General features: G+C 34.6%; 1 protein-coding gene across 16 annotated transcripts in view; it reads left to right on the top strand.

Annotated features, from left to right (window-relative positions):
* The window catches only part of PLEKHA5 (pleckstrin homology domain containing A5), a 273,478-nt gene that overhangs the window by 163,447 nt on the left and 83,683 nt on the right, over nucleotides 1-26,348 (top strand). For 13 of the 16 annotated variants that reach the window (XM_074194330.1, XM_074194326.1, XM_074194324.1 and 10 more), the window contains 10 exons: nucleotides 4,331-4,432; nucleotides 5,949-6,060; nucleotides 6,303-6,349; nucleotides 8,256-8,373; nucleotides 11,424-11,542; nucleotides 15,171-15,380; nucleotides 16,459-16,617; nucleotides 20,067-20,194; nucleotides 20,846-20,991; nucleotides 22,674-22,758. In XM_074194330.1, the coding sequence (XP_074050431.1) occupies nucleotides 4,331-4,432; nucleotides 5,949-6,060; nucleotides 6,303-6,349; nucleotides 8,256-8,373; nucleotides 11,424-11,542; nucleotides 15,171-15,380; nucleotides 16,459-16,617; nucleotides 20,067-20,194; nucleotides 20,846-20,991; nucleotides 22,674-22,758 (1,226 nt within the window). Of the gene's footprint in view, nucleotides 1-4,330; nucleotides 4,433-5,948; nucleotides 6,061-6,302; nucleotides 6,350-8,255; nucleotides 8,374-11,423; nucleotides 11,543-15,170; nucleotides 15,381-16,458; nucleotides 16,618-20,066; nucleotides 20,195-20,845; nucleotides 20,992-22,673; nucleotides 22,779-26,348 lie in introns of those variants that run through there. The other 3 variants (XM_074194337.1, XM_074194338.1, XM_074194343.1) reach the window with 3 other exon arrangements.

Here is a 26,348-nt window from a genome sequence, read left to right as displayed (position 1 = left end):
TTGCAAAAAGCAAGAGAGGGCAGGAAAAAGAAAGAGAGCAGGAAAAGCCTAATTAGAGAAGCTGAAGCAGGGTTAAAAAAACACAAAAACCACAACCCCCTTTCCCCTCCTCTTTTCAGCTGACCCTTATAACAATTGGTCAAACTTGATGGTTTGAAGAAAAGGGGAATATACCTAAGCTTTACCAGGAGGGTCTGTCTTTGTTTAACATCTTATATGGTTAGGTTGATATAATTTTTCTAGCTGGAGATCCAGGTTCTCACTCTCACCTGATTCTTGAGAAATAGAAACTGAGGCCTATGGCTTGGATGAATTTAGCACTATGTTTCTGAAAAGTCAGCTCTTTTGTCCCTCACAATTATATACCATGGAACCAGTGTAAAGACTGGCAAATAGCCTTGGGGGGGGTAAGATTGGGGGGGGGGGGATTGTAAAACTCAAAATAAGTAAAATCTTTAAAAAAAAAAAAAGAATGGGGGCAGTTCGGTGGCGCACTGAATGGAGCACCAGCCCTGGAGTCAGGAGTACCTGAGTTCCAATCTGGCCTCAGACACTTAATTACCTAGCTGTGTGACCTTGGGCAAGCCACTTAACCCCACTGCCTTGCAAAAACCTTAAAAAAAATGAATAAATGAATGTGACCTTCAATCCCATTACCCCTTGGTAGTTTTTTCAGGCCATTACTTCTGATTTCACTCCTCCTACCTTTCCAGTTTCAACCCTCTAATTAACAAGTTCAGGATGGGGCAGCTAGGTGGCACAGTGAATGGAGCACCAGCCCTGGAGTCAGGAGTGCCTGGGTTCAAATCCAGTCTCAGACACTTAATAATTACCTAGCTGTGTGGCCTTGGGCAAGCCACATAACCCCATTTGCCTTGCAAAAACCTAAAAGAAAAACAAGTTCAGGGGCAGCTAGGTGAAGTGGATAGAGTACTGGCCCTGGAGTCAGGAGGACCTGAGTTCAGATCTACCCTCGGACACTTAATAATTACCCAGCTGTGTGACCTTGGGCAAGGCACTTAACCCCACTGCCTTTCAAAAATAAATTAAATTAAAAAACAAGTTCAAATAGACACTGTCCTTTACTCTCAAAGTTCTTTATCTCCTTGTCCTGTTTACTATTTCATAAACACCAAATAGAACTAAATTCCACCTTGATAGAATTCAGTGACATAGGTCATGTCTAATTTCAGTTCAGCAAATCACATTGTCAGACTTCCTTATTAAGAAGAGAGAATCACTATTAAATATATAGGCAGCAGGGGTTGCTAGGTATCATAGTGGATAAAGCACTGGCCCTGGAGTCAGGAGTACCTGAGTTCAAATCCCATCTCAGACACTTAATAATTATCTAGCTGTGTGGCCTTGGGCAAGCCACTTAACCCCATTTGCCTTGCAAAAACCAAAAAAAATAAATATATATATATATATACATATACATACATATATGAGAGAGAGAGAGAGAGAGAGAGAGGCAGGAAGACATCCTAAATCTGACAGAAATGGAAATTAATCGCATATAAGTACATAATATTTTTCTATAAATTTAAAAAATTATTTTAAAAAGATTAAAATATGTTATGATAAAAATTTAGAAAAAGAAAGCTTCATCTGCCAAATCAGCTTTTAATAAAGATAAATATCCTTTTCAAATAAAAAGGAAGCTACATGTATTAGTTAGAGCAGAGTCAACTTTAAGGCACTTTTAATTTTCAAAGTTAATGAAAGCACAGAACTAGAAAATGAAATATTATGTTTTTTATTAGTTAATTTTTACAATTATTATGTAAAGATGGTTTTGTAAAGTTTTCTCCATCCCACTCTTCTCTCAGTAATCTGAAATAGTTTATACATGCATAATTATGTTAGACATTTTTCCATATTACTCTGCTGTGAAAGAAGAATCAGAAGTGGGACAGCTAGGTGGTGCAGTGGATAAAATATTGGCCCTGGAGTCAGGAGTATCTGAGTTCAAATCTGACCTCAGACATTTAATAATTACCTAGCTGTGTGGCCTTGGGCAAGCCACTTAACCCCATTGCCTTCCAAAAAAAAAAAGTGTTTGGAAAAGGGTTGATATGGAAGACTAGGAAAGGAGTGAGAAACTAATGGGGCTAGGTGGCATAGTGGAAAAAGCACTGGCTTTGGAGTCAGGAGTACCTGGGTTCAAATCTGGTCTCAGACACTTAATAATTACCTAGCTGTGTGGCCTTGGGCAAGCCACTTAACGCCATTTGAATTGCAAAAACCTTAAAAAAAAACAAGAAGAATCAGAAGCAAAGGGGGGAAATAATGAGAAAGGGGGAAAAAAGCAAATTTTTTTTACAAAGTGAAAATAATATGTTTTGATCTGCATTCAGACTCCATAATTCTTTCTCTGGATACAGATGGCATTTTCTATCACAAGTCTTAAAATTGTCTTCGATGACTGCATTGCTGAGAAGAGTTAAGTTGATCATCATAAAATATTGCTAAGATGTCCTGGTTCTGCTTATTTCACTTGGCATCAGTTTGGATGTTTCTAAGTTTTTCTGAAATTTATTTGCTCATCATTTTCTATAGAATAATAGTATTCCATCACATCTATACACACAACTTGTTCAGCCATTCCCCAATTGATGGACCTCCCTTCAATTTCCTATTCTTTCCCAACACAGAAAGGCATGAATATTTTTGTGCATGTTAGTCTTTTAGAAGAGATAATATGCATAGGAAACAACAAGGTTACCCAGATAATTTGGAGGCAAATTGACTAAGTTGAAAAGTTTTCATTTTATCCTCAAGATAACAGGTAGTAGCCCTGGAGATTTTTTTAATTTGGGTATGGAATGCTCATACTTGTGTATTAGGAATAATGACTTTTGATTAACTCTCCAAGCTGCTCTGTGAATTGTTTTGAAGTATTCCACTTCCCTAAAGTGGAGGCCTTTTCCTTCTGACTGACTTGCTCCTCCTAGAACCTTCAATTTATGGTAAGATCTAGATCTGTGCTGGCCTCATTCTTCTCCAACCTGTACTACCCCCCCTTGAGAAACTCCCTACTCCTACCCTCCTTCCAGCTCTTTTTGTTTTGTCTTCCCACATTGGAATATAAGCTCTTCCAGAACTGGAACTGTCTCTCATCTTTTTTTTTTAATTCTCAAATTTAGCACCTTGTTTAATAAATATTTCTTGTCCTTTGTTATCTAAGAGGATCATTACATCAAGAAGGTGATTTGATAACATGCAAGTGAATTGGATTTCTGTAAAGGAAGACTGCAAATTGTCCAGCATCACTTTCTCCTCTAGAGCCTTCTGGATCCAGTGGCTAGATATGAATCAGAATAATTGGAGATGACCTTAGGTGAAGTGGGACCATTGACCTTTTTAAGCAAAGGTCATTAACAACTCTCAGTTTGATTGAGGCAGTCCCCATTCAGTGATTAAGGTTAAGTAAGAAAGAAATGAGAGAGAGGTTGACCTCTTTAATTGCTTAATAAATACTTGTTAACCAACTAATAGAGGAGAGTATCTGGAAGAAAGGGAATCAATAAGGAAGCTATTAAAATAATTTGGTCATTAACTACAATAGAGGCTGTGTACAAAGAGTGTGTAGGAGATTAAGAAATGATATGTTGGTAGAATGAACAAGAATTGATAACCAGTTGGTGTGTAGCAATACTACTCTTAACAGAAAAGGGAAATTGGAAAGAAAGGTGGATTTGGTGGAGAAAATAGTGAGTTTGAGTTTGAAATTACTCTGGAACATCCAGGTACAGTGATGATAAAGGACTGGAACTCAGGAAAGATAAAAGCTAAATGTAGTACAGATTTGGAATCATTTTAAGAGTGAATTTCTTATAGTTCAGGAGATCATCAAAGACAGTTCAGTATTGTAATGTTTATGCCTTCTTAAAACCTGCCCTTGTCTTCTACTTTGAATTCCTTCTCATCTTACTTTTAATATTTTTTCCCATCATACTTATCACTATATTGTCACTTTAAGTACTTCCAATCCCAGATAGAGTGAAGAAGACTCATCTTTCTGAATTCAAATCTGTCATCAGACATTGTTTTAACTATTTAACTTTGAGCAAATCTCTCAACCCTCAGCTTTTCATCCTTAAAATGATCTGGAGAAGGAAATGGCCAATCATTTGCCAGGAAAACCTTAGTAGGGGTCACAGAGAGTTGGACACAACTGAAATGAATGAAGAACAATAAATTTTGCCCAATAATATAATATTCTTCAAAGTCTATAAGAAAAGTTCAACAGATCTTTATATTTAGAGGCAACATTGTAAGAACATGCATTTCCCTATTAAAATAATAAATACTGGTTATATTTCAGGAACTAGAAAGAGCTTGGCGAGAATATGATAAATTAGAATATGATGTAACAATTACAAGGAACCAGATGCAAGAACAATTGGATAGACTTGGTGAAGTTCAGGTACAGAATTTTAATCTTCTCACATTCTTTTCAGCCTTCTGGTTAAATAACTTCAGATTGTTAGGTTGATAACATAACATAAGACAAAATGTACTACTTGTAAGTCAGGCAAGAATTGATTTCTTTTTTAATCTAGACATTGTAAAACATGTCAGTAACAGGTACAGCATTAATGCTCTATTTTATTGCTTTTCTACTTTAAAAAAAATTTTTCTTTGACAAAACTCCAGATAGAAGATAAATTGATTTTTTTTTAATTGCTATGAAATTATCATGGGTAGATTCTTAAGAACTGAAGTGGGGGGAGGCTAGGTGGCACAGTGGATAGAGCACCGGCCCTAGAGTCAGGAGTACCTAGGTTCAAATCCGGTCTCAGACACTTAATAATTACCTAGCTGTGTGGCCTTCGGCAAGCCACTTTAACCCCATTTGCCTTGCAAAAAAAAAAAAAAACTTAAAAAAAAAAAGAAGTCTAGATTGCCCCATACCTAAGGTCTAAATTACCCACCCAGTTGTCGGTCTTCTGGGGCTAGGTGATTTAGTGGATAAAGCACCAGCCTTGCCTGAGTTCAAATCTAACCTCAGGCACTTGATACTTAGTAGCTGTATGATCTTGGCAAGTCACTTTAATTCCACTGCCTTGCAAAAATCAAAACAAGAAAAGAAGTCACTCTGACAGGCTTAAAAATGTGCTTCTCTGTTGTCATCTTTTCTTTAGTGACCATTTGTATTTGTGGTTGAATTTTAAATTTGGCCACGTGAATCCTCACCTGGTATATGAGAAGCAGACAAAAATAGATGACAGTGACCTTAATGAGTTTGAGATGCAGCTAGTGAATATTTTCCCTACAAAGTAACAGAAATCACTTACACTCTCCTTCTCAAGACTATTCCTGATTCCCTCCAATACCCCACTGAACCACCACCACCATTTATTAGTGCTTATTCCTCTTGAAAAGAATTTGTCTACATATTTTATATATCTCTATAATGTAATCTCCTGGAGAGCAAGTACTATTTCTTTTTTACTTTCTTTTCCCAGTGTTGAGACTTTTAAAATGTTTTTAGAATTGTTGGAATCCCTAATTATATTTTTTCTATTTCATGCCTTTTCATGTTGTAGAACTTTAAAATGTTAACTCTCTTTACCATTCTTTTTGGAAATTCTATTTATTTTCTTCTAATAGAATGTTTCTCTGCTTATTTTTTAGTCCCAAATGTGCCTTCTTCTTATCATAAAAGATAGCATGCAGAATTCAAAGCATATAAATAATGCCATGGATTATCCACCAGAGATAGCTAAAACACTTGATCACACTATACTATTTTTTGTCGAATCTGAATACCATTTAAATTAGCTCTCTTGAAATTTCTGGGAAAGGTGATGAAATTGAAGTTTTTTAAAAAATTTAATAAGTATTTTGATCTCCCATATTTATTTTTTATCATCAAGTATTAATATTTTAATTTCAAATTTCCCAAATATGAATTAAATATATGATATCATTATTAATAGACGGAGTCAGCAGGCATTCAGCGAGCACAGATTCAGAAAGAACTTTGGAGGATTCAAGATGTCATGGAAGGTTTGAGTAAACATAAGCAGCAACGAGGCACCACAGAGGCTGGTAAAGAGATTTCTTTTATTTTTTATTAGCTGACACTTGACCGCAATTACAACTGAAACAAATGAAACATATAATTGTGTGCTTCATTAAGTTAGTTAAGCAAATCACTAAGTGAAGAACAAATATAACTAAATGTAAGTAAATGGGTAGCACGACATTATTCTGTTTATCCTCTAGATTTAAAAAGATTTTTAATTAGTTTAATAGTGATACATTGTAATTTTTAAAAATTATTTTAATAGGTATCATGGGATCAAAGGCTTTTTCAACAGTTAAGTACAAAAATGAGGTAAGATCTTTACTGTTTGAATTTTTAAATGCAGATTGGTGTATTTCTAACCTTAAACAATGAGTAAAAAGAAATCAAATATTTTCCATACTTTAACAGAAATTATTTTAAAATAGTTTTAAGTGTGTTCCATTCAGATTATTGTGTGATCTTGAACTTATAATAGGCATTACAAGAATAATGTTTAAATCTGCATTGATGATTTCTTGTTTGTAACAACTTATAAGTCCCCTTCCCATTCTCTCGTTCCTTCTCTGAAAAAATTGAATCTGGGTTGGTTCATGCATTTCAGAACTTAAAAGGTATGATTTTCCTTCTTGGGCATCTTAAATGTACTAAATTTCATTCTTGTATAATAAGCACTTATCTGTATTTCAGGAGAGTTTGTTGAGCAAGATTCAGTTGTGTTTTATGGATAACATTTAAAAAGCTATTAACTATAAAGAGATACTGTCAACGTAATTAAAATAGTTTCCAATTTTTATTCCATTGGGGAGAAAATGCTTAGTATCATTTCTTTTTAAAATCTAAATTTTGCAGTTTTTGACTAAACTTTCTTCCTTCATTATCATACCTAAATAGCTACACTTTTATATACAGTGATTCTTTGGACTCATAATAGAAAATTTTAAATGGAATGCAAATACAAAAAGTGCTTAATGTCAGTGATCCAAAGCAAATGAGATTGTTTCAAACTCAATTTCACTAGTGAAATATAATGATTTTACTATTTTATTTCTTTACATACAAATTTGACAGTGTCCCTTTCATTATCTAAAGTTGATAAGACCGAATATATATATTTTTAAAGCTAATCTACTATTGAAAAGTTTGTTAGATTCTCTTAACACATTATGCTCATCTAAATAAGGTGACTATTCTACAATCTTTAGGAAGAGGAAGTAGTCCCACCTCGTCCTCCACTTCCTTGGTCCTATGACTTTACAGAGCAGCCTCCCATAATCCCCCCTCTGCCCAGTGATAGCAGCTCCTTGCTCTGTTATAGCAGGGGCCCAGTACATCTGCCTGAAGAAAAGAAGATTTACCAAGTTCAAGGATATCCAAGAAATGGCTCTCACTGTGTAAGTGGCTAGAATTGCCACAGAATTATACATCACAAATATCTTCTTGATTTTTCATAATCATTTTCTTTTGCCATTAAAGATTTTTTTTGTATTGTCATCTCCTTTCTGGCAGCACTTTTTGTTGCTTTTCATATTATCATTTTCACATGTTTTTTGTTTTTTCATACTTATGCACTTAAATTTTTTTAATATTTTCAAATTTAAATTTTTTTTAAATATTTTATTTTTCATGAAGAGACCAGATTTAAAATAGACTTAATATAGAACACAGCAATCATGCCTGCTAATTTTTCTGTTCTCAGATCAGAAAGTAAAGGGTGGGAAGTAGAATTACTGCCAGGATAATTAAGGGCAAGATTTGAATGTTCTTCCTTGATAATCAAGGAGAAAAAGAATCAATGAAAGCAGGAAAGAAAAATAAACAAGTGAGGGCAAACATATCAAAGGAAATTTAGTGATTTGGGAATTTGAAACTTAGGACTTTCCTAGTATATAGCATCTGACTTACTTCTAACATGGATAAGATAATTTAATACCATTCAGTCATTGTTATAATATGTATTATGCCAAACAATCTGGTGATCATGATAAAAAGAAAAATATTTATTTTAATTTCAAAACAAAAAGGTTGGAAGATAAAAATTTAATCTTCCTTTGTATTTGCTTTCCTTTGCTTTACATATGGATTCTCAAAAGTATTTTGTTTAAAGCAGTTTCTGTTTAAAAGTTCTGATGGGGAGAAGGAAAGATTAGCAACCTTATTTACCGAATTTAACTTAAGTTACTTATTTTAATCTACTTTTTTTTCCCTCACTTTAAAGGGTCCTGATTATAGGCTTTACAAGAGTGAACCAGAATTAACAACTGTAGCAGAAGTTGATGAATCTAATGGAGAAGAAAAGTCTGAAACCGTTTCAGAGATAGATTCTGTAACTAAAGGTCAGTTTTTTAAAGATTTATAGTTTTATTTATATTTATTTATAGTTAATGTCCATATAATCTTCAGTACTGATAGAAGTTTCCTTATTAATCCTGATATCACTTATATTATTAGTTTTTGTCTTGTAGTTAAAGCTAAAAAGTCTATAGTCTTCAAAATTTTAATACAATGTACTTAGTTCCACTAGTTTTTGAAGTTTTTTTGTGTATTTTTCCATCCTCTTGCATAAAACATTTATTCATATTTTTATTAGCATCTCCACATCAACTCTGGAAACTTTTTAAGGATATGTCTAGAGAATACATTGAAACAGATAAATGAGGGGAAAAAGGCAGCATATTTCATTTTCCCAAGAAATCTCCTTTTGAAATGTTAAAATAACTGCCTCATTTTTCTACTTTTTTCTCTATAATTAAGGTTTTCAATGTCTCAGTGGGTTTTTTCAGCCATGTTATTTGATGTGTGGTTTTAAAATGAAAGAATAATGCTTAGAAAATAGTCTAGTATGGACATCTATTATTTTTACATAATAGTTCCATCTTACAAATCATAGTTCTTTATGAGAGAATATTTTAGTTGAGAGTCTATTCTGCCCAAATATAAATTGTCTCTTAAATCTCAGTCACACACATATCCCCTTTTCCCTGTAGCCCTCAACAAAAGCTTGTTGTTCCTTTCTCTGCACTGCATTGTGCTAATTGAGCTTCAGTCCTCTAGGATTCTACAACACTGTTGCACACAAGGAATCATTAAACTTTGTGTAAATAAGCAAACCATTTTCTATTAATGTAAGAGGTAAATCCATTTAGTAGATGAAGCCTGCAGAAGAGGTAGTCATATTGATTTGATGAGGTGTTAGAAAATTTCTACTAATTTGGGAAAACATCAAGACTTATACAAAGTACCAAAAAAAAATTGTTTTTGTACACCATTTCATTCTTGTTTCTGACTCCTATGAAGTTATAAGAATCTATCCTGAGGTATATCCCAAATTTAAAAATTATATAATAAGTGACAATTAGTTATGATACACACACACACACACACACACACACACACACACACACACAACACCAGATGTAGGATCTGAGCACTTCTTTTTAAGTTTTTATTTACATATAATTAAGTAACTTGCATAACTACCAGTTAATTGCTATGTTTGTTAGCCATCTTTTTAAATCATTACATAAGACCAAAAAATTAAGAACAAAGTTTGAAATATTACATAGCTTTCAGTGGGATTCATTTTTGAATAAGCATAGTCACATTTAAAATTACAAGACTTAACATAAAGAATTTAAAGTCAGCTATTTGCTGACTATTCAATAAGCATTCTCAGAATTAGATTAGATTATTCTATACCTAACATTAACATTCTGATATATTGTGCTTTTATTGTTATTTTATTTATTAGCATAGGCAATGCACATTACCCATCTATTTACACATCCTCTTTGATCTCTAGCTTCTTAAAGATACCAGTATGCTAGAGAGCTTCCTGTAGATCAGTGGTGTCAAACTCATACTGAAACATATCCCTGAAGGCAGTATATTGGCTTATGAAATTTACAATCTAATATTATCTGTGTTGCACTGTTTTTAAAAATTTTTTTTATATTTTCCAATTACATCTTAATCTGGTTTATCACCACTAGAAATATTTGACACCTCTACTCTAGATCTTTAAGAATTCTTAAAGTGAGGTTCACAGACTCACAGATTTCAGTCCATAATTTTGTTGTTTTAATTTTTTGGTAACTATAAATGGATTTAATATTTGGTGTTTATTATTTAAAAGCATAATTCTGAGCAGGTGTCCCTAATTCTGACCAGAATGCTAAAAGGAGTCCATGATGAAAAAAAGAGGGCAAATATAACCCCTATTCTAGAATTGAAAGAAAATAATTTAGTAACAGTTTGAGATGATTTTAGAGATTAGTTGTGATTCTGCATGAAGTAGTCCCTTGACTCCACTTATGGAAAGAACAAAAAAAGTATGCATCCTGCTTATCCAAGATGTAGGTTGCAGAGATAGTGACACATATCCAAGTTCCTTGAGTTTCTGATGATTTAATGAATAATTATCTAAAATGTATTTTAGTTTATTAATAAATTTCATTTAAATAATGTGCTGTAGAGGACTCAGGGATATTACTTACCTTTTTAAGATTTGTTTTCTCAACTCCTCCCAATTCCAGAAAGTCCATGACATCAAATTCACCCTGTGACCTAATCTTTTTGTTTTACAAATTCCAAATATAAAGAATAAAGTTTTTATTAGCTTAAAAAAAAAGCTATATATAATATTTGAGGAAGCACTTTTATTATAGTTATGTAATTGATGTTCTTTAAAATAAAAAGTAGTAATAATGGCAAAGTGCTCTCTGCTTTTTAAAAAATGCAATAAATGCAATAATTGCTTTAGATCAAAATCTTAGTTTAACCAATTTCATATGAAGAGAAAATAAGGCATCAGATTTTTTTTAATGCTGCTCATTAAAGTAACCAACTAATTTGCTTTTAATTTAGCTGTGGGGCAGCTAAGTGGCACAGTGGATAGAGCACTGGCCTTGAAGTCAGGAGGTTGAGACTTCGAATCCAGTCTTAGACACTTGACACTTACAAACTGCATGACCTTGAGCAAGTCACTTAACCCTGATTGCCTCACATCCAGGATCATCTCTAATTCATAGCTGGTCACCAGACTTGGATGACTTTGGAGGAGATAGTGAGACTAGTGACTTAGTACAGCACCCACCCCCACTCAAATCCAATTCATGTGTTTGTCATAGTATCACCTCCTTGATGTCATTCATGGTTTTCTTTGAATAGGAAGGTCAAATATCATCAGTTTCTCCCTAAATTATATCAGTATCATTGGTTAATGAAATAGATAAAAGTATTCTGATACTGCATTGTTCTTAGCTTTTTTTTAGCATGTTCTGGCATTGGCTATTTTAAAATGAAAAATTCTAGTGTTACAAAGAAAAATGTCAAGTTTTATGAGAGTTGCTGTGTAAGAATTGCTGCTATTTGTTTTTTTTTTTAGGTTCACATTTTCCTGTTGGAGTTGTACCTCCCAGAACCAAATCACCAATGCCCGAGTCGTCAACAATAGCCTCTTATGTAACCTTAAGGAAAACTAAGAAGATGATTGATACAAGAACGGTATTTAAAGAATATTTAATCAAAAGAAAAATTCACAGAAAATAATCTTTATTTTTCTCTTGTAAAATAAAGTTTCTGTTTTCATATATAACCAAGATAAAACATATAATTAGTAGCTTAAAAAGAAAGAGATCCATAGTATTTCTTGAAACGTGCACATTTGAAACATGCACCCAAGCACCTGCTATTGCCTTGAGAATGAGCCTAGCCGCGGGCTTACCTCTCTCCGAGGTCTTCGGGTGCACTCCGGCTTCCGCCCTGGGGGATGGGAAGGAAGTTCACAGCCACACACGAGCCTGGTTTACAACAGCAGCATCTTTATTCATGAACAGCAGAAAATGGCCCCCCGAACTTTTGCACAGCGCTCTTTTATCCAGTAACCCTTTCTTCCCGGGGTACATGCTCCTCCCAAGTTCCAACCCATGGGCGGAGCCACATCCTGTTAGCGAAGCCGTCCCAGTACCCTATAAGATACCTTACAAGGCAGGTTCAGACTTCCAGGGGTCTCACGGCCCAGGTCATACGACCTTCATGGGTGGCCCCGGTCCAGAGCTTCCCCTTACATTTCTGAATTATAGTCAAATCATTATCTATTCAAGAGAATGTGAGCACTGGCTTTGGAGTCAGGAGGATCCAAGTTCAAAAATCCAGCCTCAGACTCTTAATAATTACCTAGCTGTGTGGCCTTGGGCAAGTCACTTAATTTCATTGCCTTGCAAAAACGAAAAAACAAAAAAAAATGTTTAAGAGAATGTGAGCCTCTCAGTGTGTCCCATGTCTAATTGCTACCATATACCTCAGTCTGCATCCTGTAGTCAATTTAAAACTACCTGAGACTTTAATAACTAAGTATTCCTTTAAAACCAAATAGCTTTTTCCCAGTAGCCATTATTAGGGTCAGCTAGCTGGTGCAGTGGATAGAGCACTGGTCCTAAAGTAAAAGAGCAAGCCAGTAGCCATTCTTAGAACTTTACCCTCAATGATGACAGTTCTAAAAGAATTCATAATAAATTGGTGGAAAGAAAATCCCAGAGACACCTGGTTCAGACTAGGATGGAAGCCTTCTCTCGGTACAAGTAGTCTAATGCTGAACTATTGTTTTGTTATATAAAAAAAAACATGATTATAAAATATTTTGTTTCAGTTATCAGAGTTCTAATCAAGAACTGTTGCAAAAACCACATATTTAAAATGATATCTGATTGCTTTTTAACATAGATTCTAATATTGGTGATATGTATAATTGGTGACATATACATACACACACACAAATGTAAAATTATATTCTGCTATATATTGTAGGTTTATGGCTTTACTTATTTATTTAGATATTTTTCAATTTTTACTTATAAAAGTATTGCTATAAAAAAGAAAGTTATCATGGATTTATAAAATCACAGACTGTAAGAATTAAACCTTAGAGGTCTTCTAATCAACCTGAGCCTTAGAATCCCTTCTCCAAAATACAGGCAAAGTTCTAATTCATACTTTACCTGAAGCCCTGCGGTAACAGGGAACTTACTGAAGCAGTTCATTATACTTTTTAATAGTTCTGATTTTTATGGTAGTTCTAAAGCTAAAACATTTTCTTTGCTCAAGTTCTGCATTTTAAGTTAAGTAAATCAAGTTTTAATTTCTCGTTCACCTAATACCCCTTTAGATACTTAAAGAACTGTCTCTCATTGCCTGAGACTCCTCTTTTCCTACCCAGGCAATCCCTAGATCTTTCAATTGATTTGTCATGGTCTTTGATCCCCTTGCCATCTAGGTTGCCCTCTTCTGGAAGGATTTCAACTTATTATGAATGTCTTTCTTAACATGGTTCCAAATTCTCTAAACAATACTCCAAGTATAGTTTTCCAGGGAAGAGAACATCAGAAGTATTGCTTCCTATTTACTGGAGTATATGTCTCTTAATGCAATAAGAGACATGTCACACTACTCTTATAGAGCTTGCATTCCACTAAAATTCTCCAGATCTTTTTCATACAGATGAAGTGTGGCTAGCCATACCTCTTCCTATAGTTGTGAAGATTGGAAAAATCTTCCTATACAAGATAGGATTTTATTGGGTCTTGAAGGAAGCCATGGAAGTCAGGAGGGAGATCATTGCAGGCATAGAAATTAGCCATAGAAACTGCCCAGAATAGAGAGAGAGAGAATGTCTTATCCATGGAACATAAAAGAGCTCAGGTCACTAGATCAAAGAGTATGTAATGGAAGTGAGGTATTAGAAGACAAGAAAGATAAGGAGAGCTACATTTTGAACAGCTTTGACTGCCAAATAGCACATTTAACATTTGCTCCTGGAAGCAATTGGGAGCCACCAGAGTTTATTGAGTTGAGGGAGGAGAGTGATATAAACAGATTTTTAGGAAAAGTTTTTTAATGACTGAATAGAAGATGAATTGAATGAAGAGAGACTTGAGCGTTCAACCTGCAGCAGGCTTTTAACAATATTCCAGTCATAACATAATAATGAGAGCCTGCACCAGATTGCCATCAGTGACTGATAGGAGAGAGGTCAATGGGCAAAGTTTGGCAACAGAATGAATATGGGAGTGAGGGATGAAGAGTCAAGGACACTAACTAGGTTTTGAACCTAAAACTAGGAGGATGGGGATGCTTTGCACAATCATAAAGAAGTTTTGGAATCAGGAGTAGAATTTATGGAGAACAATAGTGATTTCCATTTTGGACACGTTGAGTTTAAATTCTACTGGGCATCCAGGATAAGGTGGTCATCAGATGAGTTGGGAGTGGATTTGAGACTCATCAGTAGAAAGATGGCAATTTAAAGCCATGGAAGCTATTGGAATCCCCAAATGAAGTAGTCAAAAAGCAAAAGAGAAGAGGACCCAGGACAGAATCCAGTGGTTAAAGGGCACAGATATGAATGAGGATCCAACAAAGAAGACTGTAGAGAGGTCATATTAGGTAGAAGCAGAAGGAGACAGTGAAAACCTAGAAAGAAGAGAGTATCATCACCCCCATGTTGCTGTTAGGGTGTACAGTGTTTTTCTGGTTCTGCTCATCTCACTCAGTTATGATGTGATTTTTAAATGTAAAGATTAACCTAAAAAAGCCTCCTTTCTCATAATATGTTTCCGACATTTGGCAAGAGAACATTTTAAAACACTTGTATCACTTATTGTATTTGATTACACCCATTGATTTCAAATGTGCTTTCACAAAATAGGTTTCTATACTTCTTATCTGGGAAAAGCCTTCTTCAGTTTCCCTCTTTGCCCCCTAGTCTTCTGCTTTCTCTTAGGCTGAATTTTAAGCAGTTGCAGACCTTTCCTGTGGCACTTTGTTAGAGAGATTTGAAAAACTCCTACTTATAACATAGTATGCCTGAGCCATTTCTAGAGTGCTATAAAAGCTATGGAAGCAGAAAGAAGAGAGGAAATTATTTGTCCCCCTCTGCAGCCTGAACTTAGGAAGCTTGCTCTATTTACAAAGAATTTTCCTCAGTGTCTTTGCTCTTTTACTTTAATTACCATTTCAAAATAAAATAAAATTCTGCCTTTAAAATGAATAACATTTAATGAATAACATTGAAAAGCATGGCTAAAAAAATTGTACTTGTTTCTTTCTTTCTAATATTTAAAAAAATTATTTCAAGGAAAGGCCTAGAAGTGCAGTGGAACAGCTGTGTTTGGCTGAAAGTACTCGACCTCGTATGACTCTGGAGGAACAAATGGAAAGAATAAAAAGACGCCAACAGACTTGCCTAAGGGAGAAGAAAAAAGGACTGACTGTCATTGGTACTTCAGACCAGTCACCCTTACAGAGTCCATCATTTTGCAGAGATAATCCATTCAGGGTGATCCAGGTAAAGGAAAAATTTTTTGTATTCATTATAGAATGATAACAATGCATTTAGATCAGACTAGTTCATTACAATCCTATATAATATAGTTTTAGGTATATATACCTCCCTTAGTGAATGAGGGGGAAGGAAAGCCTCAATAAGGGTTAGTGATCTGTCTATGATCACATGTGGTTACATGGGTATAAGATCTCAAACCCAGCTCCTTTTACTCCAAATCCACTGGGGTTTTTTGTTGTGTGGTTTTTTTTTTTTTTGCTCTATGCCATATGATAATTTATGAATGAATGTACTTTTTGAAATCTCAGAAATTCCTTAGTAAGTATATGTTATTCTCTCTCTGTAAAATGCTGTGGGTTGCTCTGCATTCTAATTTATATGCATCTAAGCTGTAGAAAGACAGTAAAAGGTCTCCCCTTTCTAAATATTCTGCTTTACTTCAGATACTTTTTTGCCTTGTATTGCCTTATTAACGTCTAATTTTACTATACATCTTATTTTCTTTGACCTTCTAGAGTATAGTCATCTTTATTCTCTGCCCATCATCTTAAGGATAGGGATGTAAGCTAGTTAGCCTACCATAGCTCATAGCAGATCTGTTTTTGCGTGGAAAGTTTTCACATGATCTAACTATTAAATATAGATATTGTTTGTGGCTAATTATAAGTTAATATAAATAATTATAATTATTCTTATTTTTTCTGCTCTCGAAGATTTTGTCCTTTTGGGTAGGAATTGAATAAGTCTGCATATTTCTTCAAGCCATTGCAGTTTAAAAACTAGAAATGAAAACAAATGCCATCTAAAACATACTGCTTTTATTTCCTTTGACTGATTTTCACTAGATTTTCCACTCATTTATTGTAGTCTCTGGGCATGAAAGACAACTTATTTCAGAACAAATAAATAGCTGCCCTGTGAGCCAGGATTTTGATAGGAAAGTCTGTGATGCACCTTGCAATAAGCAATATATATATATATATATATATATATATATATATATATATATATATATATATATATATAATATATTATATATATTATCCCTTGTAAATCTATAAATGTCCAATTTGTTGCACAGAATCAGAGGGATGATTTGATATCAAGTAATGTTAAGGAACTGGAGAACATCAGTAGAGAAAACAGTGTTGAACCAAACCTTGAAACTTCTGCAGAAGAAGTAGCTCAACTGAAAGAAACTATCGTCATAGACCCTCAGGATGAGGATTTCAGTAAAGAGGTACAAAATTTATTTGAGTAGGGGTCCTCACAAAGAGAAAAATGCTGAGCATAAAAAGTGACAGTTTTAAAAACAAAATTTGCTAATTTTTATGAACCATTAAAAAAAAGTAATTCCCTAACTCCACCACCTGTTTCATTTTCCCCTACTCCATATTTTCTCTTTACATTATTTTAACCTTTCTGGTTTTCTCACTTTTTCACTTTTCTGCTAATAGAAGTTTTGTTTTTCCCCATGAGTTCATTTTATTGATGAAACAATTATTGTTTTATAGCCTGTGCTTAAAGTCTTAAAAACAGAGCTACTTCTAAGGGTCATTCAGAGTTGGAAGAGGCCTCACTGATCATTATTAGTCCAGGCAGCTGAGTGGTATAGTAGGTTAGAGTACCTCAGATACTTTCTTTGGGACCATGGGCAAGTTTTTTCCTGTTGGCCTCAGTTTCCTCAGTTGTGAAATGTGAATAATAATTGCATATACCTTCCCAGCATTGTTGTGAAGATCAAAGTGATTATCCAGCTTTACTTGAAGTTCTCCCATGATGTCTTGCACAGAAGCTATTCCACTTTTGGATAAGTGATTTATTATGAAAACTTTCTACACATCAGCCTAAATTTGCCTCTTTGTACCTTCTACCCATATTTTTGCCCTCTGGAATCAGAAAGCATATTTTTCTTTTTTATTAATAAATATTTGATTGATTTTTCCAACTACATACAATAGTAGTTTTTAACGAGTCATTTTTTTTTGCAAGACTTTTGAATTTTACAATTTTTCTCCCTGCCCCCTGCCCTCAACAGAAAGCAATCTGGTATAGGCTTTACATTTAAAACCATGCTAAACATAGATCTAAACTGAATGTGTTGTGAGAAAAGAATCAGATCAAAACAGAAGAAAGAAAACAGTAGAGACAACAAAATTACATAATATATAAGACAACTTTTAAAAATTGAGGATAATAAACTTTGATCTTCATTTAAAATCCACAGTTCCTTCTCTGAATATAGATGGTGTTTTCCATAACAAATCCCTTAAAATTGTCTTTGATTATTGCACTGCTGAAATGAACAAGTCCATCAAGATTAACCCATGTTATTTTTAATGTGCATAATGTTCTTGTTCTGCTCATTTTACTCAATATCATTTTATGCAAGTCTTTCCAGGCTTTTCTGAAATCCCATCCCTTATGATTACTTACAGCACAATAGTGTTCTATCACATTTGTTCAGACATTCCCCAGTTAATGGACATTATTCCCTCAATTTCCAATTCTTTGCCCCTATGAAAAGCGCTGCTTTGAATATTTTTGTACAAGTGATGTTTTTGCCCTTTTTCATGATCTCTTCAGGATACAGACCCAGTAGTGGTATTGCTGGATCAAAGGATAGGCACATTTTTATTGCCCTTGGGGACCATTCCAAATTGCTCTCCAGAAGGAACAAATGCATTTGCAACTCCACTAACACTGCATTTGTGTCCCAGTTTTCCTACATCCCCTCCAACATTAATCATCATCCTTTCTAGTCATATCCAGGAATCTGAGAGGTGTGACGTGGTACCTCCGATTGAGGAATGACTTGTTTTTTTTATAATTTGACTCAGTTCTCTATATTTTAGAAATGAGTCCTTTGTCAGAAAAACTAGTTTTAAAAATTATTTCACAATTTACTACATTACTTTTAAATCTTGGTTTTTAGTAGTTTTGTTTGTGCAAAAAACTTTTTTAATGTAATCAAAATTATCCAGTTTGTTTCTTATAATGTTCTCTATCTCTTCTTTGCTCATAAATGAACAAGATATTTTTCTATTCCTTGTGATAGATATCTATAATTATTGTAAGGTCCTCTAAAAGATCTTTAAAACTATGGTGCCCCAACTGAACACATGTGGCCTGACAAGGGCAGAGTACATAAAATAGGACCATTATTCCTGATCATTTTTCCCTCTCATAATTCTTTAGTTTTTGTGTCTGGCACATCTCACCATATAAAAAGTTTGAAATCCACTAAAACCAGCATATTCAAAGCTACCTTCTTTCCATTCCCTTCTCCCATTTTACACTTGTGAAATGGATAATTATTTTTTAAAGTCATGTATCCTTAATTGAATTTCATCCTGGGCTATCCTCTCCAGTGTTCCCTTTAACCATCCCCTCTCTAATTTTCATGGACTTCTTAAATCATTAACACTTGCCCTGTTACACAAAAACACTCCTAAATCTCCCTCATCCTTTAAAACAAAAAACACTTCACTTAACCCTAAGATCCCCTCAAAGTAATATCCCTCACCTTTTCTCAGCAAACTTCTAGAAAAAGCTGTCTACACTCATTTATTGTCTTCCTTCTCCCCATATCACTCCCCTCTTACTTCCTAACCCCTTATATTCTGAATTCTGTCTCAGCTGAAATTCATTACTTATCTCTTTATTGTTAAATCCAATTACCTTTGTGCAATTCTTAACCTTCCCAACCTCTATATAGTGTTGGATCCTGAAGTCCTCCTTTTGACTGTGTTGATTTATCTAAGGAATTCCCACTACAGATAGAGTAACATGTATTCCACAAATTCTAGTTTTAGAGACTTGCCCAGGGTTAGGTATAATAGGTAGTACTTGAACCCAGGATTTCTTGACTCTTGAGAGATATTTCTTGTATGACCCAGGAGATCCCAGTCACAGGAAGCAGGAGCTAGCAATTTGGGATCAATCTATCCTGGTCCTTTTCCTGTACTATCTTCTTGGTGATCTCACCAGATCCCTTAGAGTCAACTAACATCCATAAATGTTTGTTGCCTTATTATGTAATTCTTCTATATCTTATACTATATGTTTCTTCCTTAAGGATTTGATTTCTCTCTCATCACATTCAACTTAGATCAGTGCATACTGTGGGAATGATGTAAAGACTAGGAAACTGCCTCCCCGATGGGGGGGGAGCAAGAATGGGGGGGAATTATAAAACTGAAAATAAAATAAAACCTTTCTAAAATTTAAAAAAAGAAATGTTTTTTATCTTCCTTCACAAAATCAAATTCCTAGGAATTACAGAGCCCTTCAGAAAAGTCTACAGATTAAAAAAAAAGTGTAAGGGTGTATGAGTAAACCCTGGTACCAGGACTTAAGATTTTTTAAAGATTTAAAGGTGACCATGTCACCTGACTAATAAAACCATGTAGTCTCAGTCTTTCACAAAGCAACTCTGAAATTTAGGTATCCAGACTAAGAGAGATCTTTATAATGATATTGTTCCAGAATGCTAGACCATAATTTACAATCTAGTCTATGTTTTAGAATGAACCCATAATCTTGGCACCCCAATACATAATTATACAGTATTATTGAAAAACTTACAGAAAGCATGTGATTTCAGTAATTTCACAGGGACTTTTTGTATATGTTTATGAATATATTTGAGAATGAGTTGAAAGAGGAAATTTCATTCTTGTCCTGTAGTTAATAAAAACAGATAATGACTCATTCTGTGAAACACTGTCCAAATCTGAGCCCAGGGAAGAGAATTCTGAAGAAATGATGGAGAAGCAAAAGGATAGAGAAAAAATATCTGATGATATTTCATACAGGTAAAAACAAAAATAACCATAATTTTAAAAAAGTACTAATGCCAGAAACCATAGAAATTTAATTTACCCACATGAAAATAACATTGCTCCAAATCAGTTGTGTTGTTAACATTTTAACTTATATCTCACAAAAATATTGTGGCATTTATTGAAATTTTGGGGGGGGTGATTTTATTAAGGTTTTAAATGGTCTCATTGTTTTTAAGTAGTTTTATTCCAATGTTCTTTACTCTTACTCAGAATAGACTAATACATATTTACTTATGTATGTCCTTAAAAAAATAGTATTTCCTTCCTATGCTTTGAAGTTTATTAAAAAGTATTTCAATGGTAGAAAAGAACAAGATTGATTGATTGATTTGTTTATTTATTTTTTTGGTTTTTGCAAGGCAGTGGGGTTAAGTGGCTTGCCCAAGGCCACACAGCCAGGTAATTATTAAGTGTCTGAGGCTGGATTTGAACTCAGGTACTCCTGACTCCAAGGCCAGTATTTGATCCACAGTGCCACCCTAGCCACCCCCAGAAGATTTATTTTTTAACTTTGTAATATTTCATAAGGAAAAATAATCCATTTCTTAAGTTCAATTTTTGTATATAAGTTCAGTTCGTAAACTAAAATCAAATTTTAAAATATCACTCTGTACTCATTAGCACCCAGAATATGACTCTAATCACAAATCATAAACCCGAAGGCAACTCAGAAGAAAAGGAAATGACCAGTTCCAGTGAACAAGAAGGAAATGTCATTTCTTATGAATCAACTGCTGAGATTTCAAGAGGAAATCAAGCAATAACAGGTAAATATCATTCTGTGTGTTGTGATTTTTCTCTCCTACTTTATATAACCTTTTTCATTGTTCTAGTTTTGACCTTGATAAAAACATTCCTTAAAGGAAAAAAAAATCAGAGCTCTTCTTACAAAATTGGTACTATTGGTAGGCATCACAAAAAGATGACTTTCTAGTAATATCTTCCTTCTTCACGAGAAAAGTAGAGTAAGGTTCATTGGATCCTTCCCCATTGTGAAGAAACCAGGGCTCAGACATGAAATAATTTGCCCAAAATCACACAGATAAGGAGTGTTCAAGATTAAAACTTTAGCCTACATCTCCTCATAAGCCTACCAGTCTTCCACACATTATACCATGTAGAGATCTGAGAATCACTTTTCTTGGGTTTTTTTTTTTGCTTTTTGCAAGGCACTGGGGGTTAAGTGACTTACCCAAGGTCACACAGCTAAGTAATTATTAACTGTCAGAGGACAGATTTGAACTCAGGTCCTCCTGACTCCAGGGCCATGCTCTATCCCACTGTGCCCTGAGAGCCACTTTTCTACTGGCTACCTATATTCACTATCATTCTTAGATAGAACTTTTGTACTGATATTTTTTTGCTTGTCAGATCATAAGAGTCTTTTAAATTGAATTATTACTTTGATCTAACTACAACTTAAGCACAGTAGTAACTTCCATTAACAGTGACTAAATGGATAAAACACCTTCATAGTTAGCATAACTAGTTCCTGAAAATGCCCCTTACCAATTCACCTAGCTCATGTTATTGAAACCTTAAGGTTACAACACCCTTACAACAAACTAGTCAGCATTTAGGTGGTATTGTGAAGACTGTTACATTTGGAGTCAAGAAGACTTATGTTTGAATCTTGCCTCAGGCCCTTATTGGCTGGTAACCCTAAGCAAATCACTTTGCCAGTTTCTTTGTCTATAAACAGGGAATAGTAATACCTACCTACCAGAACAAATGTGGTTCTTTGTCTATGGAATGCTTTGCAGACAAAGTACTATATAGTATTATAGTAGCCTATAATAATAGTAACAATTTGCAGATCACTTTACTTGTATTATCCTAATTTATTATTCCCATTTTTTAAATGAGGAAACCAGGGTCACATTCCTTGCAGAGGATGCTCAACTGATGACTTCTGGTGTCAAAATATGATTAAGGCCCTAATCCCAAGTTTAAATTGTTTTTTGCTACAAGACACTACATATCTCAGATGCAGCTATATGTATTGTTGAGGAAACGTAAGATATCTTTTTCTCTGTATTGTCTGTCCACATAAACCTACAAAGTTTATTAAGGATAAGGAGTGACAATTAACTATCAGTGAAAAGTCTAGAAAATTACCAAAGCTAACATCTTGAAACAAAGATTCTGGTGAAAGATTTCATAGTATGTAAATAGTTTTTTTCCCTAGTAAGATAACAGCAATAAAAAAAAATAAACTTATCTTTTAATTTTTACTCAAAACTGTTTATTTGCCTGTTAGCGAGAACCTACCAGGTGAATGCTTTCATTGTGCTATCATCACCATGAGAGCTATAAAAGAGAAAAAGACCCTCTAATACTTTTTTGACTGTATTTGTTACTGTCTTAATAGATTCTCTGGATTACTGTCCTGTTATATGGATGATAAAGGTTTTTGTTTTCTCACATTTTCTTGGTGTGTTATTTTCAGTGAAAAATCTGCCCCAGTCACCTGAGCCTTCAACATCACCAGTTCCTTCAGCACAGCCACAGCTCACAGAAGGATCACATTTCATGTGTGTATAGTTACAGAGAAGTATGTTCTTTTCCCCCCCCCCTTTTACTTGTGCTTTATAGGTAGTTGTCTGTTCATTGATTATGTTGTTTTAATAGATGAGCCTGGACAGTATATGAGTGACTTGGAAAAATTGGTAGAGGGGCTGCTAGGTGGCATAGTGCATAGAGTACCAGCCCTGGAGTCAGGAGTACCTGGGTTCAAATCAGGTCTCAGACACTTAATAATTACCTAGCTGTGCCTTGGGCAAGCCACTTAACTCCATTTGCCTTGCAAAAACCTAAAAAAAAAAAAACAAAAAAAAAAAACTTGGTAGAGTGAATATTTATCAGCATCTCAGTTTGCAATCTTAAGGGATTCTTGTGATGCTGGATCAACAAAACCTCCTGTCTTAGTAATATCAGCATCAGGTGGGGATTAATGCAAAGCCTGGGCCAGGAGAGACCTGATGGGCTTCTAAGTTGTATTGTCTGGTATCATTCTGCCCAGTTGTCTAGTTCAGGAATTGTCCTTTCAGTCCCTCAGTTGCTAATTCTTATTTTCATGATGATTTCTCATGCCCATCCCTTCCATTATACTGGAATTTTAACCACCCTGCTTTGGGCTCTCTATCTGACACTAGCCTCATAGCTGCCTAACTTGTCTTTCTGCCTCTGATCTGCCCCTCATATGGCTCTCAGAACATCCTTTTAGTCACCTCACTTAGCTTCTTGTTTGAAGACTGAAAGGGGAGAGGGAGGAAGCATTTGTTTCTATAGAGCAATGAGTCATTAAAAGCTCTTTTCAAAAAGGTGTTTCCCAGGCATATATTGACATCATATAAATTTTTTTTAAATTAACAAAATAAATAAATTTGTTAGACTTGATTATTACTATTAAATAAAACAAAAACCAGATTGCTTTAAGCATCGAAAATCTATGTGATGCCATTATGTAAGAAGTTCAGGGCAGAGTCCAAATGGAAGAATTCCCTTTAGCTATTTTGGCAGATGACATTGTATTGATGATATCAGACCCCCATCATATTACAGGGTTCCTGAAATGTGATCCATAATAATAACAATAGAAGCTATAAATGATTTAGAAGGTTTATAAAATATTTGATAAATTTTAATGTATTTTCTGAGATAATACTTAACCATCTCACAAAATTATATCAGTGTCTGAACTCGTTTTGAACTGGGATCTACCTGGAGTTTAGGCACAGCTCTATCTACTTTGTCACCCAACTGCTATTATTACTCAAAAGTTCAGCCTTACTAATTCAAACAGGAAAAACACAGTGTATAATGAATACAATTTTTGTCTCATGTATCACTTTAAAGTTCTGTGTAGCAACCTTTTTGACTGTCCACTTTGCACAGATGCTGCAGATGGATAATAAAGTAGACCTAAAATTGAGCAGGAGAAGATAAATGGACTAGATTGCCATTGAGATATTTATTACCGATTATCTTTTTTTTTTAATCCCTAATATCACCTAGCACAGTATCTTGGACATAATAAATGCTTATTAAATATACATTGAATTAAATTGAATGAAATGCTTTTACAATACAGCTAATATTGTGATACCAAAAATCATAAATTTCTCAAATTTGACAGAAGAGCCAGAGCAGTCAATCATAGATTACAGTGAAAATGGTGATGACCAAAGGGATCAATTTAAGGGACAATAGGCAAAACCAGAAGTCAGGAGCCCTGTACATTATCTCTGCCTCCAAGTGGCTATTTGACCTTACACAAATCATTTTATTTCTCTGGGCCTCAGTTTCCTTATATGCAAAATAAATTGTCAGAATATAAATATTCACTAAGGTAGTTTGTAATTCTGGTTTTGTTTTTGTTTTGGTCTGTTTGTCTTGTAGTATAAAAAGCAAGTATCCTCAGGCTTTATTGGGGGGCAGCTAATGAATATTTAGGGAATTTACCCCCAAGAAAACTTTCAAAAACAGGAAAAAGCCTATGACTTTCTTCTGCTGGTTGGTTTCTAAATTCCTTAGCTTACAAATCTGAAAATAATATCCTGGAGATCAGTTTGTTATTAAACTACAAAAAGAATTGACATCCAGTGACAGATTGAAATTTAGCATATCATCCTGCTTTATTTTGTTTTCTTGTTTTGTGTTCAGAACACAAATTTCAGAACAAGTACTTTCTGTTCTTTTCCAATTGTATTTACAACATCCTGATGTAGTAACATTTGTTATTATATTCATATATATATATATATATATATATATATATATATATACTGTATTCTATATCTAAACAACATAAACATCAATACATGCTTTTGAATGCCTATCAGTCAGTCAGCATTTATTAAGCACCAGTATTAGACTCTAGGGCAGAACCTGGGGGATACAAAGAGGACTGAAATAACTCTTACTCTCAAGATGTCAAGACTGACATTCTGGATGTACAGTTGATGGCTCAACTGGCATAATCATCTACTTCATAAAGCTTTGTACATTTAGGGACACATATATGTCATATGTGTGTTTGCCATTCTTTATACATAAAATGAATATAATATATAAAAATATATATATTTGGGAGAATACTGGAAATTGGGAACCAGGAAAGACTTCATGTAGAAGGTGGTGCTTAAGCTGAGTATTTAAAGGGGGGAGGTTTCTGAGGCATAAGTGAAAAGGGAGATGACTGATCTAAAGGGAGAAGACAGAGAATGACTGAGAAGACAGAATGATGCTCAGAGAGAAGGCCGGTTTGACTAGATCAGAGGGGAACTAGCGTATAATGAAGCTGGAAATAAAATTTGGGCCAAGTTAATATATGTGGTGATTTGGAACCTCTAGCTTTATGGTACAGAGGGGTTTCATGCTCAGATCTGCACTTCAAGAAAATCACTTAAGCAGAGGAAGAGAGAATGAGGAAAGATTAACTGGGAAAATTTTGTAAGCAAACTACAGTGACTGCAGAAATTACGAAGATGGAAATGGTGAGGTTTAGAACTAATGGGATAAGGGGTGGTGTAGTGGTGTAGTGGATAAAGCACTGGCCTTGGAGTCAGGAGTACCTGGGTTCAAATCCAGTCTCAGACACTTAATAATTACCTAGCTGTGTGGACTTGGGCAAGCCACTTAACCCCATTGCCTTGCAAAAACCTAAAAAAAAGAACTAATTCGATAAATGAAGAGTCCCAGGACAAGCCCAGACTAATAAAAGCAGAGTGATCTCTTCAATAGGGAAGGGGAAAATGTAAATGAGTTTAGTTTTTGACATGTTGAATCTGATCTGTCTGAGACATCCTGTTGAAAGGTCTCCAGGTTTTGTAGACAGTTGGTGATGTAGGGCTAAAAGTCTAAAGAATATATCTGAATCATCTGCATTAATATGGTGATTAAATGCAAAGTGTTCATGAGGTCTGCAAGGGAGAATATTGAAAGTGAAGAAGAGAGGCTCCTGGACAGAGACTTAGAGGTATACTTATAGTTAAGGAATGGAATATAGCAGATGAGATTGCAGTGGGGACTGATAGGACTCTTTAAGTAGGTAGGAGGAAAACCAGAAGAGACTAGTATGTCACAGATAACTAGAGGAGAGAATCCAGGAAGAGAAAAGGGC

The sequence above is a fragment of the Macrotis lagotis genome, chromosome 7, assembly GCF_037893015.1.
Source record: "Macrotis lagotis isolate mMagLag1 chromosome 7, bilby.v1.9.chrom.fasta, whole genome shotgun sequence".
NCBI classification, from domain to species: domain Eukaryota; kingdom Metazoa; phylum Chordata; class Mammalia; order Peramelemorphia; family Peramelidae; genus Macrotis; species Macrotis lagotis.
Note: the sequence above shows the minus strand (reverse complement) of the source record. Positions and strands in the feature narration are given on the sequence as shown.